General features: G+C 42.8%; 1 protein-coding gene across 3 annotated transcripts in view; it reads left to right on the top strand.

Annotated features, from left to right (window-relative positions):
• The first annotated feature begins 2,709 nt into the window (after positions 1 to 2,709).
• The window catches only part of Pcmt1 (protein-L-isoaspartate (D-aspartate) O-methyltransferase), a 43,683-nt gene continuing 33,017 nt past the window's right edge, over positions 2,710 to 13,375 (top strand). For 2 of the 3 annotated variants that reach the window (XM_008830408.3, XM_008830409.3), the window contains exon 1: positions 2,710 to 2,966. In XM_008830408.3, coding sequence (XP_008828630.1) covers positions 2,738 to 2,966 — 229 coding nt within the window. In that variant the 5' untranslated portion in view covers positions 2,710 to 2,737. The remainder of the gene's footprint in view (positions 2,967 to 13,375) is intronic. The other variant, XM_029562205.1, reaches the window with a different exon arrangement.

Here is a 13,375-nt window from a genome sequence, read left to right as displayed (position 1 = left end):
CACTGGTATAGCAATTGATTGCCATTCCTTGTCCTGGGTCAGATCCCCAACTACAGAGGGAAAAATCCTTAACTTCTTGTAATGTCTCAACTTAGTATCTTAGACCTCTTCCTCTTTGCTTCAAAGTTACTACACACTATAAGAGCCTGGAATTAGAATTCAGGACTCTGTTTTTGCTTTTGACACCTTTTTTTTTCTTGCTGTGTAAACTTTTTATTGATACATGTAATTAAAAATGAGATTGTTGGGGGCTGGAGAGATGGCTCAGCGGTTAAGAACACTGTTCTTGCAGAAGACCGGGATTCGAATCCCAGCACCCACATGACAGCTAACACCTGTCTGTAGCTCCAGTTCCAGGGGATTCAACAGCCTCTTCTGTCCTCCGTGGGCATTGCACAACACAGGCTCACTTACCTACATGCAGGCATAACACTCATACACATAATATTTTTTTTAAAAAATGAGATTGTCAAAAAAAGACAAAAAATATTGTTGAAGGCTGTGTCAATAGGTCATGAATCTGGGTTCTACTTTTCTTTGGTGCTACTGGTAACACCTATCATAGCCTTCACTCTTTGTAATCCTATTCACCCTTCAAGGTTTCATACCTTCATGCACCTTCTCCAGGTACCTCTAGCCCATGGTGATCTAACTAAACCCAGAATTGGCACAGGCCACTAATTGCAGTTATATTTTGCCTTCTGTTGCTTTTTGTTGGCAGTGGTGGTGCTGCTGCTGCTGGGGATGGAAGGTAAGGCCTCTTATATGCTAGGCAAGTCTCTACCAGTGAGCTACAAGCCCAGCCCACTAGTGTTGATGTCAACTTCCCCGATTAGTATATAAATCCTACTTACTACATGAGAATGACTTATGCATGTTTTTAACCTCCATTATACTATAGGCATTCATTCCTGTGTTGACTGTTTCTTTAACACAGGTCATGATAGGTTATTTTTATCTGATATTGGTAGTATTTCATCACAGCCATAGCTTATGGAAACACTGAATGTAAATGCAATCCATCTGGGTCAGAGAGTTAACAGGTTGTAAAGAGTTTGAGTGATTTTTTTTTTCAGCAGGAAGACTGTGTTACCCAACCTGGACCATTCTGCCTGCATGCAATATGCCAGTCACAAAAATGTCAGGTTTTGCAAGACTGGTTATTCATGAGGTGACCAAGCATGCGCAAAGGGAAAGCAAGTCTCCAATCTGCCTAGTCCAGGCTGAGGCTGGGGGTTATTAATGGGCTTGGGGGTGGGAAAAGGAGATTGGATTAAACTCATCAATTCTTACCATCACGTCCCACACAAGGAGGCGTAGTCAGCTAAAAGTAAGAGCAAGCAAATTCTAGAATGAGGATTTACTTAGGCACGAAAAGCAGGTGGTTTAATCAGGGTTTCCTTCAGTTTCAAGGCCATCAGAAAATTGTAGAGATGCGATAGAAAACAATTAAATGAATTAAGAGTCTAGCAATCATTGCTTTATTTCTAATATTGAAGAATACTGTGACATTTATGGTCAAAGAACCCATGAAAATAGATAATGAATATTTCAGATTGGAAACAGGTTGTGTCACATTTGACAAAATTTGGTATGAACAGTAATTTGGGGCAGGAGTGATGGCTCAGGGGTTAAGAGCCTTGCAGACAACTGGGCTCCATTCCCAGCACCACATGGCAGCTAACAACCATCCATACATAACTCCAGTTCCAGGGTATCTGACGCCTTCTTCTGACCTTTGTGGGCACTGCATGGCTTGGGTGCACCTACTTACATGCAGGCATAACACTCATACACATTTAAAAAAAGAACTGTAATTTGGAAATTGCTAACATAGCACAGCACACGTGCCTTTGCATAACTGTTTCCTTCTTGAAAGTTTACTGGAGTGATGGCTGGGTTCAGTGTCTCAGATCTACTTAGTACAGTCTGGATGCGACAGACAATGCTCCCTGCCAACGTCTCAGGATCTTGTAGAGATGAAAGCAAGAAAGCTGTACCCAGTCTAAGGGTGGAATTTGTGAGGCTTCATTAATTGAAACACACAGTTGCGTATGAAGAGTGACACATTCACCATAGGATACTGGGGTAACCAATTACAACTCTACGCTTGTCTGGTTCTCAACCAGCAAAAGCACCCTACTCCCAACCCCATGTCACGGTATTCTTCCACTCAGAATTTGCGTCTTAAAGTCGAAAACACAGCAGAACCCTAAAGTCTAAGCTTAACCAGTGCAGTGCTTGCCACAGTCCTAGGCTGGTGGATTTCGGGTAGCAGAGGCCCTTTCCCCCTGGGCTCTATTATTATTCTGGCTCCATCACAGGAGCCTTGACATTGACCAGCCTAAACGTTAGTGCACCGGGTTGGGTGAGGCAGGAAGCAGGTAGCCCACCGTCTAGTAATCTGGGCAGCTATAGGAGCAGGCCCGCCGCTCGCAACAGCTGACGGAGCCACCCGCCTCGCCGGCATAGATCTGCCCCGCCATCCCGTCGCCGCGCAGGGTCAACCCGAGTCGCGGTCAGGATCGCTACCCGCCGCGCTGGGCGCCACCCGGCCGGCCGCAGGACGAAGGCAATCGGAGGCCCCAAGAAGGGGGACTCAGTGGCGCTGACTCGGTCCGGCCTCACTGCGGTCGCCTAAAACGACGGCCACTGAGCACCCGACCCCTCCCCTCCGGCCCCACCCGGCCGCACCCCAGGCAGCGCGGCGTCACAGAGCGCATGCGTGCCGCGGGGCATGCCGGGAGCGCGCAGTGGCGGCACCGGAGGCGACAGCAGTGGCAGCGGCAGCTTGAGCGGGGACACGAGCGGGGCGGTGACCGTGTGGGAGGTGGTCTCACTCTTGGGGAAACTGCTGGGGACTGTCGCCGCGCTGAAGGTGGTTCTGTACCTGCTCCGGGTGTGCTTAGCGATGGCCTGGAAATCCGGCGGCGCCAGCCACTCGGAGCTTATCCACAACCTCCGCAGTAAGTGCCACCCCCGCCCGGCGTGGGCCAGCGGGGCAGGCCCGGCCTGGACTCGGTCCCCCGGGGCCGTCCGGAACGTTCGGTCCCCACCCCTTGCGCCTGTTGGAGGGCTTGGCTGCGGGGCTGCACTGGGGGTCCGGAGCGGCGTGCGCTTATGATCGCCTCCCCCGGGATATGTCACTCATCGGAAGGGAAGGGGAGAGAAGCCCGTAGGGGGCTGCTGCGGGTGGGACAGGGGCGGTGGGCTCCCCGCGGGCCGGCGGGGACAGGGTGCGGCACAGGTGACAGGGCTGCCACTGGAGTCCGCGGTACGACCGGCGAGGGGCGTGACTTCGGGGTGCGGAGGTGCGGGCTGGTGTTCCTGGTGACCGGACAGGCCCTAGAGGGACACCACCCTCGCCCCACGCATTCTCTCACCTTCCTCTTCAGTCGGTTCCTTGGGAGCTTTCTGTCTTCTGCCTCCCCTGCCCTCCTTTTTTTCCTCTGGAGGGAGATTCGGCGGTGTGATACCGGTGAGGGGAGGGAGAGGAGAATGAGAGTATTGCGATTTCGAACGCTGGGAGAAATTTCTCCGGCGACTGTCCAGTGTAAAGACTCTTTGGGGAACCGAGGAAGAAACAATTAGGGATGCTGTTCCTGGGATAGTTTATCTGGAGCTTTTCGAGGTCCTGAATCCAGCATACGATTATGTATATTGTATGTTCTAACTTTCTTTTCAGGGTCCTTTGGTTTTTAAAAGCTTGTATGGAAGGTTGGTTTTTTTGTTTTTTTTTTAAGAAAATCATTTTCTGTAGTTACTATATTCCTTCCTCTTGATAATTTTACGATAGGATGAATGCTGTGTCACATCCCTTCTAAAACTGAAATGCAGTGTCTCTGCTCCAGAGACCAGAGGGGCCACAGGTCCATAATCTCATTCTGGTGACAATTTGTAGCTCTCCTTTTGCCACCATAATTGTAATAATCACAGCCTTCCAGGTGATATTTTTCATTGTCTTGTGCCTTTTTTAGTTTTTCATCTGTTTGTTTTACCTCTCAACTCCATTCGTAACTACCTTGACGACTGGGACCGTAATAATGGAATTTTCTCAAAGAACTAAATACTCATTCTTTTTTCATGAATACCGATTAAGTGACCACTATATGCCTAGATCTGTGCAAGGAATGCAAAGGTGAATGAGAAATAAGAATAGTTGGTACTTAATATAGTCACTTTTGGATTTTAAAAACACTTAGGTGGAAATTAAGTCTTTAGTAATGAAGGCTAATGAAGTGTGTTTAGATGGCAAAATGTTATCAGCCGTTGCCAGCATTCACTTAACAGAGGATATTTGGTAAGAAACAGATGTTTAAATACTTAGGCAATAGTGTGAAATGTATTTAGGTTCTCATGGCTCATGTAAGCGCAACAGTGGAAATATTTAATAAAATTTCTTAGCACAAGCTTAAGTGCCTGTTATTGCAGTCTATAACATTCTAAGCACGAATTGTGACTAAGTAGTTTTCCACCAGTAGGTTATCACAGTAGACACTTGGCTGTAGCAGAAATTTGTAATCTATCAGGCTTTTAAAGTCTGCTTTTGGGCCAAATTTGTGGTAAGCCAAGACTAGAGCTTTTCCTAGTGGTTTTATAATCACTTTAATGTATTGTATTACTGTTCTAAGCTGAAATTTCTAAGGATATCTTTCTGTCAGAAAATATATCAAGGAATATTTAATATGCATGGATGGTAAATAGCAAATAATTAGTTTTATACTAAATGTATGATTGGTAAGAGGAAATTAGAGAATCCAAGTTATTTTAGCTTCTTTAAAAAAATACTTTAGCCGGGCGTGGTGGTGCATGCCTTTAATCCCAGCACTCTGGAGGCAGGGGCAGGCAGATCTGTGTGAGTTCGAGGCCAGCCTGATCTTTATAGTGAGTTCCAGGCCGGCTGGGGCTACAGGGAGACCCTGTCTCAAAAAGAAAAAAAAAAACCAAAAAACAAAAAACAAAAAAAAAACCCCACCAAGAACAAAAACAAAAAAAACCACTTTAACACTCCGTCAACGTTTTTTGTTTGTTGCTATGTAGAACAGGCTGGCCTCGAACTCACAGAGCTACCTACCTCTGTCTCCTGAGTGGTGTGATTAAAGGCATGCACCACCATGCCTGGCATACGCTTGGACAAATCTTTTTTTTTTTTTTTTTTTGAGTCAGGGTCTCCCTATAGCCCCAGCTGTCCTGGAACTCACTATATAGACCAGGCTGGCCTCAAACTCACAGAGATCCACCTGCCTCTGCCTCCCAAGTGCTGGGATTAAAGGCGTGCGCCACCACACCCGGCTCACTTGGGCAACTTTTAACCTGAGGTAGTTTTAGCTGATAGGTTTGTTTTTATTAGTTGATTATAAAAGTAGCATTTGCCTATATGAAAACTTCAGTTGGCACATAATTTGAAAATATCTTCCTCTTTCCTCATTTTTTCCCTCATTTTTACCATTGTGTGTTTTTCCTAAATACTGTTTTTGTTTTGTGGTGCTGGGGTTTAAGCTCAGATTCCTTGGGATTCAGTTAATAATTATCTTGTTGGGCAGGGCCTTATGAATGCAAAGCATGTGCTATACCACTGACCTATAACCAAGCAAAGTGGGCATTAAAAAGCAAAAAATTGGGGCTGGAGAGATGGCTAATGGTTAAGAGCACCAGCTGCTTTTGCTGAGGTCCAGAGTTCAGTTCCTAGAACCCACATGGCAGCTAACAACCATCCATAACTCCAGTTCCAGGGGATCTGATGCCCTATTCTGCCCTCCTCGGGCATTGCACTATATGGGTGCACTTACATACATGCAGGCAATACACTCATACGTAAAAAATAGAAGTAAGTTACAGGAGGCAGAGGCAGGTGGATCTCTGAGTTCAAAGCCAGCTGGCTTTGGCTTTATTTTGACTTCAACTTTGGCAGGGGCTGGAGCTTCCTTCATGGACATCAGGGTCAGCTGTTAAACATTTTAGATTCTATACTGGCTACTTCAAGCAAGCAAGGTGAACCATTCTTTTTTTTTTTTTTTTTCTCTGTAGCCCTAGCTGGCCTGGATTCACTATGGAGACCAGGGAACTCACAGAGATCCGCCTGCCTCTGCCTCTCTAGTGCTGGGATTAAAGGTGTTTACCAGCACACTGGGCTCATTTTTTTTTAAATTGTTTTTATTTGTAGAAAGAAAAAAAAGTTCCTTAATGTATCAGTTATTTCTACTTAGTTGCTTTTGCATCCTTGATTGTTACATTTTGCAAATATAATGTTTGTAGGATTTGTCAATCAGCCTATGGATACTTGAGTATTCTCTTCCCCCACCCCCCAGTTTTCTTATGTTGCTCAGGCTAGCTGTGAATCCTTGGGTGCAAGCGTCCTCCTGCTTCAGCCTTTTAAGTAACCGACTACAGGCACATGACACTGCATCAGTGAGCTGCCAGCTGTCTTCTATCTTCCAGTCACTGGTGTTACAGCAGTGACCAACACAAACATCCACTCCTTTTTGTAGCTTTCTTCTACAGAGAGTAGCTAAGTAAAGTAGTACGTGATAGGATGATCTGTCAACGCATGAGGCAGTGAGTTTATAGTTTTAGGTGAGAGTGCTTCACCAAAGTGTCAGTTGAGCAGAAGTTTGGTGGAGGGAAAGAAACAAGCTCTGATGATAGAGCTGAGGCTGAGCAGTCCAGAGAAATAGTAAGTACTAGGTTTGAATTTGAGGTGTGGGAGAGACTGGGGTAAGGCTATGATACCAGAGTTGTAGGCCTTGGCAGCTGAGTCACAAATAAGTGAGTGAACATCAGGGTTTGTTTTTACAGTTATTGCAAGGAAAGAGGGCAGATCATGAATTTATTTGGGGGAAATAATAGATTTGAGATATAATAAATACATCTAAGTAGAGACCTTTAGCAGATACTTGAATATGTGAGGATTATAATTTGTAGTTTTTATGTCCTTAAAAGCATTTACTTTGTTCTTGATTTTGGTTTTTTGGTATTTTGAAACACTGTCTCCTGTAGCTCAGACTGGCCCGAAACTTGCTATGTAGTTGAAGATGGCATTGAACTTCTGATCCTCCTGTCTCCAATTCCCAGATGCCAATTATGCAACACCAGTCCTGAGAAACTTTTTTCTTCTTTTTGGGCTAGGGATTGAATTGAGAGCCTCATGCAAGCTAGGCAAGCACCCTACCACTGGTCTGTATTCTTAGGCTCCACTCCCCCATTTTTATTTTATTGGCAGAGTCTTATAACATAGCCTTGGAACTTACTGTGTAGACTGGGCTGGCCTTGAATTTATGGCACAAATACTTGTGAACATGCTTCCCAGGTGCTAGATTTGCAGGTGTATACTACCGTGCTCGGCTCTGAAGTATTTATTTTTGAAAATAAATTGAAATTTTCTTATTTCACTTACAGCATCCATACTTAGTCACTACTAGTATAGCTAGTGGAAAGGAGCATTTTGTTTTAATATTCCATTACCTTGTTTTTGAGGGGTGATCTTTTTGAGACAGGGGTCTCCCTGTAGCCCCAGCTGGCCTGGAACTTACTATATAGACCAGGCTGGCCTTGAACTCACAGAGACCCACTTGCCTCTGCCTCCCAAGGTGGGATTAAAGGCATCTGCCTAATATTCCATTACTTTTAAATTGAACATAGGATAAATATAACCATTTTATAAAATCCTAAGAAATTGCAGCTATTTATTTTAATTTTAGGGGTGGGGTGGGGCGGGGCATGTACTATGGTGCATGTGTGGAGGTCAGAGCATAACTATGGAGTTGGTTCTTTTATGTAGGTTCTGGGGATCAAACTCAGGTCATCAGGCTTGGTAACTCCTGCTTTTACCCACTGAGCCATTTGGCTAACCCTCAAGTTGGTTTTACTGACAAATATTAGTAACTTACAGTGTATACATAAATATTTCATTTTTATGATTAAAAATTCTAATATCAGGTGGGCTGGGAATGTGGTTCAGTGGTAGAGTGTTTGCCTGGCATGCATGGATTCAATCCCCAGTGCTACACCAAAAAAGAGAAAGAAAAAAAAAATCAATGTATATTTAATTTAATTTAACTGAAGTAAAATAAAACTAAAATTAAATTTTCAGTTCTGCAGCCATGTCTCAAGACTGCAATAGCTTCATACCCTTTTGGACAGTACAGACAATATATCTCACAGAAAATTCTTTCACATCTAGTCATTGAATCTTTTATATTCTATTTAAAGTGATCTTAAGCTATAGGAAGCAAGAGTTTGCATTGTACTGTTACATGTCTATTAGTATTGTGTTTTCTTCTGACTGGCATGCTTTCTTGGGTTTTTTTGTTTGTTTGGAGTCTTTTTGTTTTGTTTTGTTCTTGGGTTTTTTTGTTTTTTGTTTTTGAGCCAGGGTCTCCCTGTAGCCCCAGCTGGCTTGGACCTTGTTATGTAGACCAGGCTGGGCTCAATCTCACAGAGATTCACCTATCCCTGCCTCTGGAGTGCTGGGATCAAAGGTGTGCACTACCATGCCTGGCAGAAATAAATAAAAACCAATTATCATTGCACAGATAAAGCATGTTAGATGATGCTCTGAAGGGACTGAGGTGTTCGGTTTTGCATAGTGAAGGTTTTATGGAATAATACATTACAGTATTTTTTTTTTTTTTTGGTTTTTTTTGAGACAGGGTCTCCTTGTAGCTCCAGCTGTTGAGAGAGAGAGAGAGAGAGAGAGAGAGAGAGAGAGAGAGAGAGAGAGAGAGAGAAATGTCATGTAGAAGAGTGTCAAACCAGGACAAATGTGTGACAGATTTTGGCTCATTATAAGGAAGAACTCACAAAACTGTCCTAACAAGTGTTGGCTTTGAGACAGCTGGAGAGATTTCGTAGCAGTTAAAAGCCTTGAAGAGGACTGGCTGCTCTTGTAGAGGACCAGGGTTCAATTCCCTGCACCAACATGATGGCTACCATCCATTTATAATTCCAATTCCAGAGGAGCCAAGGCCTTCTTCTGATCTCTGCAGGCATTGCATACAGGCATGTGGTGCACTTAACATACACGGAGGCAAAACACTCATACATGTAAATAATAAAAATTATTAAAAAGTTGACTTTGAAAGATAGTATTTTCTCTCACTGAATATGTTGAAGGAAAGAGTGGTTGATGATTTTACTGTAAGAGATACTGCAGAAGGGATTTCGTCATTAGGTTTGGATATACTCTAGTTCTCTAAGGACCTTTCCAGATCCAAGATTCTGTGATCTTAAAATAGCATTATAGATTGCATAATGCTTATGGAGTATGTATGTTTCAGGAACCAGCCAAAGAAGCTAACATTTTAGCACTAACTGCTTATGTTACCTCCTTTTATATAAGATTTTAGTTTGTCACAGATGAAAAGGAGCCCAAGAAATGGATTCTTCTCTTTTGAGAAGTGATGTTGAAGGTAACAGTTTACTTTTGCATACCCATTAAAACTGATTGTGGTATAGAGGTAGACACATTTTTAAAATACTGTCTGGTACTTAATGTTTTTTATATTACTTGCTAGTATATAACTGAGTATAGTACAAATTTAAATCTAGTCTCTTTTAGACTTTATATACTGACTGTGTCTCAAGCCTTCATTAGCACCTACCTCATTGAATCATTCTGGAGGAGATGGGAAAGATGAAAAGTTGTTAATTTGTTTTGTTGATAATTGAGAAGAAATGTAGGGCAAATGATTAATAGCTACTAACTTTTATAAACTAATAAAATGGAATAATATTTCTTTTGTTGAAACGTCATGGTTTTTTTTTTTTTTTTTTTGGTGTTAGAAATCAACTCAGGGCTTTGCATATACTACCATTGAGCTACCTCCTCAGTCCTTGAGGTATAACAAGTTTAGAAAAAGTTTCTACTGGGTTTGAAATTCCTCTAGTTCATATCTACACTGGCCTTCTCTTTTCATTTCTCCAGGTTTGCTTGCATTCCATTAAAACAATCTCCCTTCTTACCTCCCTCTCTCCTCTCTCTCTCTCTCGCTCTCTTCCTTTGATAGTCATCAGATTAACTTGACAGTCCTTCAAATGCCTTTTATAGCTATCTCTTTTACTATATTTTCATTGTTAATCAACTTTCCAACATTGTAGCAATTCCTTGAAATAAATTTTTAAGAGAAAAGGTTTACTTTGGATGAATTTTGGAGGTTTCAGTCATGATTGGTTGGTCCTGTTGCTTTGGCTTATGTGAGGCAGTACCTCATAGCCAAAGCCCGTGGTAAGCAGAGCCCTCACCTCTAGGCTCTATTGTTTTGGATCTGTGGCAAGGCCACACATCATGGCAACAGCATGTGGTGGAGCAAAGCTATACCTCATGACCAGGAATCAAAGAGAGATGAAAAGAAACCAGGGTTCCACAGTCCCCTTACAGGCATGACCAAAGACCAGAACACCTCATGCCAGGCCTCACCTTTTAAAGTTTCTACCACTTCCCAGTAGCACCATGCCTTTCGTGCATGGGCATTTGGGGACATTACAGATCTAAACTGCAGGCCATCCCAACCTAGGTTCTTAGTTCATACTTGAAAGGATGCAGCTAGTGTCTTTTAGTTAGGCCAGTTTTCTGCCTGGACTTCCAAATGCTTAGGCTGTCGAGAGTAAGTGCCTCTGGCTTCTCTTTCAGAGCTTTGTGATGTTTTTCAGGCATTTCCCTCCTTCCCTTGTGCATTAGGGAGTGTGTTTATCTCCTACAAGACCAGAGTAACTGGATTCAGCAAAATGAAGTTTCTCTTTTCCATAACAACCTAGATGTAAGCAATTTTAGGCATAAAATGTTTCATGATGTTGAAGACCGCTCCTCCTTTCTAGCCATGCCTCATTCCTCCTCACCTTGAGATCATTGTCTTGACATAGCCACTTCTTACTCTGGGTTTTTATGGTGATTTTCTTCCTATATTATTTAGAAAATTTAAATTACATTTTAGTTTGTGTGTATGTATATGTATATGTGATTTTGGGGGTGTGTGTGCACACATGGGCACGTGCTGTAGCGCACACGTGGAGGTGAGAGGACAACCTGCAGGAATCAGTTCTTGCCATCCACTGTGTGGGTCCTAGGGATGGAACTCAGCTTGGTAGTAGGCACCTTTATCCACTGAGCAATGTCACCAGCCCCCTTTTTGTTTTTATTTTTTCTTATCTTTATTTTTTAAAAAATTTTGCCGGTTAGTCCCAGCACTTGGGAGGCAGAGGTCAGCGGATCTCTGTGAGTTTGAGGCCAGCCTGGTCTACATAGTGAGTTCTAGGTCATCTGGGGCTGCAGGGAGACCCTGTCTCAAAAAGACACCCCCCCTGCCACAAAGTTTTGTTCTTTATTTTTATTTTATGGCTATAAAAGAATGTTTTGCCTGCATGTATGTAAGTGTGCCATGTGCCCTTGGAGGCCAGAAGAGGATGTCAGATCCCCTGGAACTGGAATTACGAATGTGTGTGAGCCGCTATACAGGTCCTAGGAACTGAACTCAGGTCCTCTGGAAGAGCACTAAGTACTCTTAACCACTGAGCCATCTCTCTAGCCCCTACTTTTTCCTTGTCTTTAAATCACATGTTTGAGCTGCTGTTCTTTGTCACTTTTTTTTTTTTTTTTTGTCTTTTTGAGACAGGGTCTCCCTGTAGCCCCAGCTTGTCTGGCACTCACTATGTAGACCAGGCTGGCCTCGAATTTACAGAGATCCACCTGCCTCTGCCTCCCAAGTGCTGGGATTAAAGGCATGCGCCACCATGCCCAGCTTTCTTTTGTCACTTTTGGACCTCAGCTGCTGACTTGTTACCTTGGATGTGCTCTCCCTGTCCCCACATAGATAGTCACGATTCTTGTTTTCTCTTTTGTGCTGGCCTTTATAACTTTGTGATGGTGCTAAGACAGAATCCAGGGCCTTTGATGTGCTAGGCAAATGCTCTTCCACTGAGTTGCACTCTGAGCACTATCTTTCTAAGTTATGTACTTTAGCTTTTCTTTCTAGAATTTATAATCTGACACTGCTTCTTGCCACTTCCACTTTTTAATAAAAGATATTAGCAAGTCTTCTATCTCATTTCCCACTTTCTTAGCACTTCTTTTACTAAAGTTGATAATTCTGAGCAATAAATAAATCTTCCGTATTGCCAATTTGAAGTTAGAAATCATGATTATGGCCAGGCATGGTGGCACATGCCTTTAATCCCAGCACTCGGGAGGCAGAGGCAGGCGGATCTCTGTGAGTTCAAGGCCAGCCTGGTCTACATAGCAAGTTCCAGGCAGCTAGAACCACAGGGAGACCCTGTCTCATAAAAAGACCAAAACAATTAAAAAGAAAAATCGTAATTATTATTAATGTTAGGACTGTGGCAGCACCTTGTTGAATGTGTCAGAGCTGTGTAGAATGCTGTGAGTTTCATTTTTATTCCCTGCTCTTTGCTTTACCACAGACCTTTACTAGTAAAGAGAAATATAAAATGTTTTCCCTGTTTATACTTTTATCATTTGCTTGAAATTATGCCACATTTTAATTTTCTGATTTATAAGTCATGATATTTATGATCTTGTGTGATATTTCTGTGTGATTTTTTTTTTTACTCCTCAAATTTGATTCACTGTGTCCTTTATTCCCTCTCAAGTTGTAAAGAGAGATGTGTGTCTTTTTTTTTCATTTTTTTGTTTTTGATCTTTTTTTTTAATTATATGGAAGATTTGAATGTGGTATTGAGTCAGTACAGGGTGACTGTACAAACACTGGCCCCTCTGGTGTGTATACACACACACACACACACACACACAGCCACATCCATCGCTAAGAGTTGGTTAGAAGCCAGGTGTGGTGGCCCATGCCTTTAATTTCAGCACTCAGGAGGCAGAGGCAGGCTGTTTTTGATCTTTTTGAGACAGGATTTCCCTGTAGCCCCAGCTGGCCTGAAATGATGTAGACCAGGCTGGCCTTGACCTCATAGAGATCAGCCTGCCTCAGCCTACCGAGTGCTAGACTAAAGGTGTGTACTAACCACACCCTGCTATATGCATGTTAATGTGGCCCATATTTTTCAAACTTTTTATTATTTGACTTAGAGTCTATTATATTTGCCCTGCATTTCTTATTTGGACCAGTTGCATATTTGGACCAACATTAACCATTACTGTAGTTACTTAATTAGGGTCCTTGCACCCAAGAGTTGCAAGCAGATTGTGCATGGGTGGTTCTCAGGCTGTTCACTATTGCAGAAAGCCTAATGGTAATTGTAAGTTTAACCTCCAATTAGGCTATACATGCAAAATAAAACAGCACATAACTTTTTTGCATATCTGAAGATATGTCATTACTATTTGAGAGAAATATTTCAGTGCAGTTATGATTCTATATATTAGAGATTTCCCCAAATAGGAAAATTATTTAATTAT

The sequence above is a fragment of the Nannospalax galili genome, unplaced genomic scaffold (genome assembly GCF_000622305.1).
Source record: "Nannospalax galili isolate Female #2095 unplaced genomic scaffold, S.galili_v1.0 scaffold395, whole genome shotgun sequence".
Lineage (NCBI taxonomy): Eukaryota > Metazoa > Chordata > Mammalia > Rodentia > Spalacidae > Nannospalax > Nannospalax galili.
Note: the sequence above shows the minus strand (reverse complement) of the source record. Positions and strands in the feature narration are given on the sequence as shown.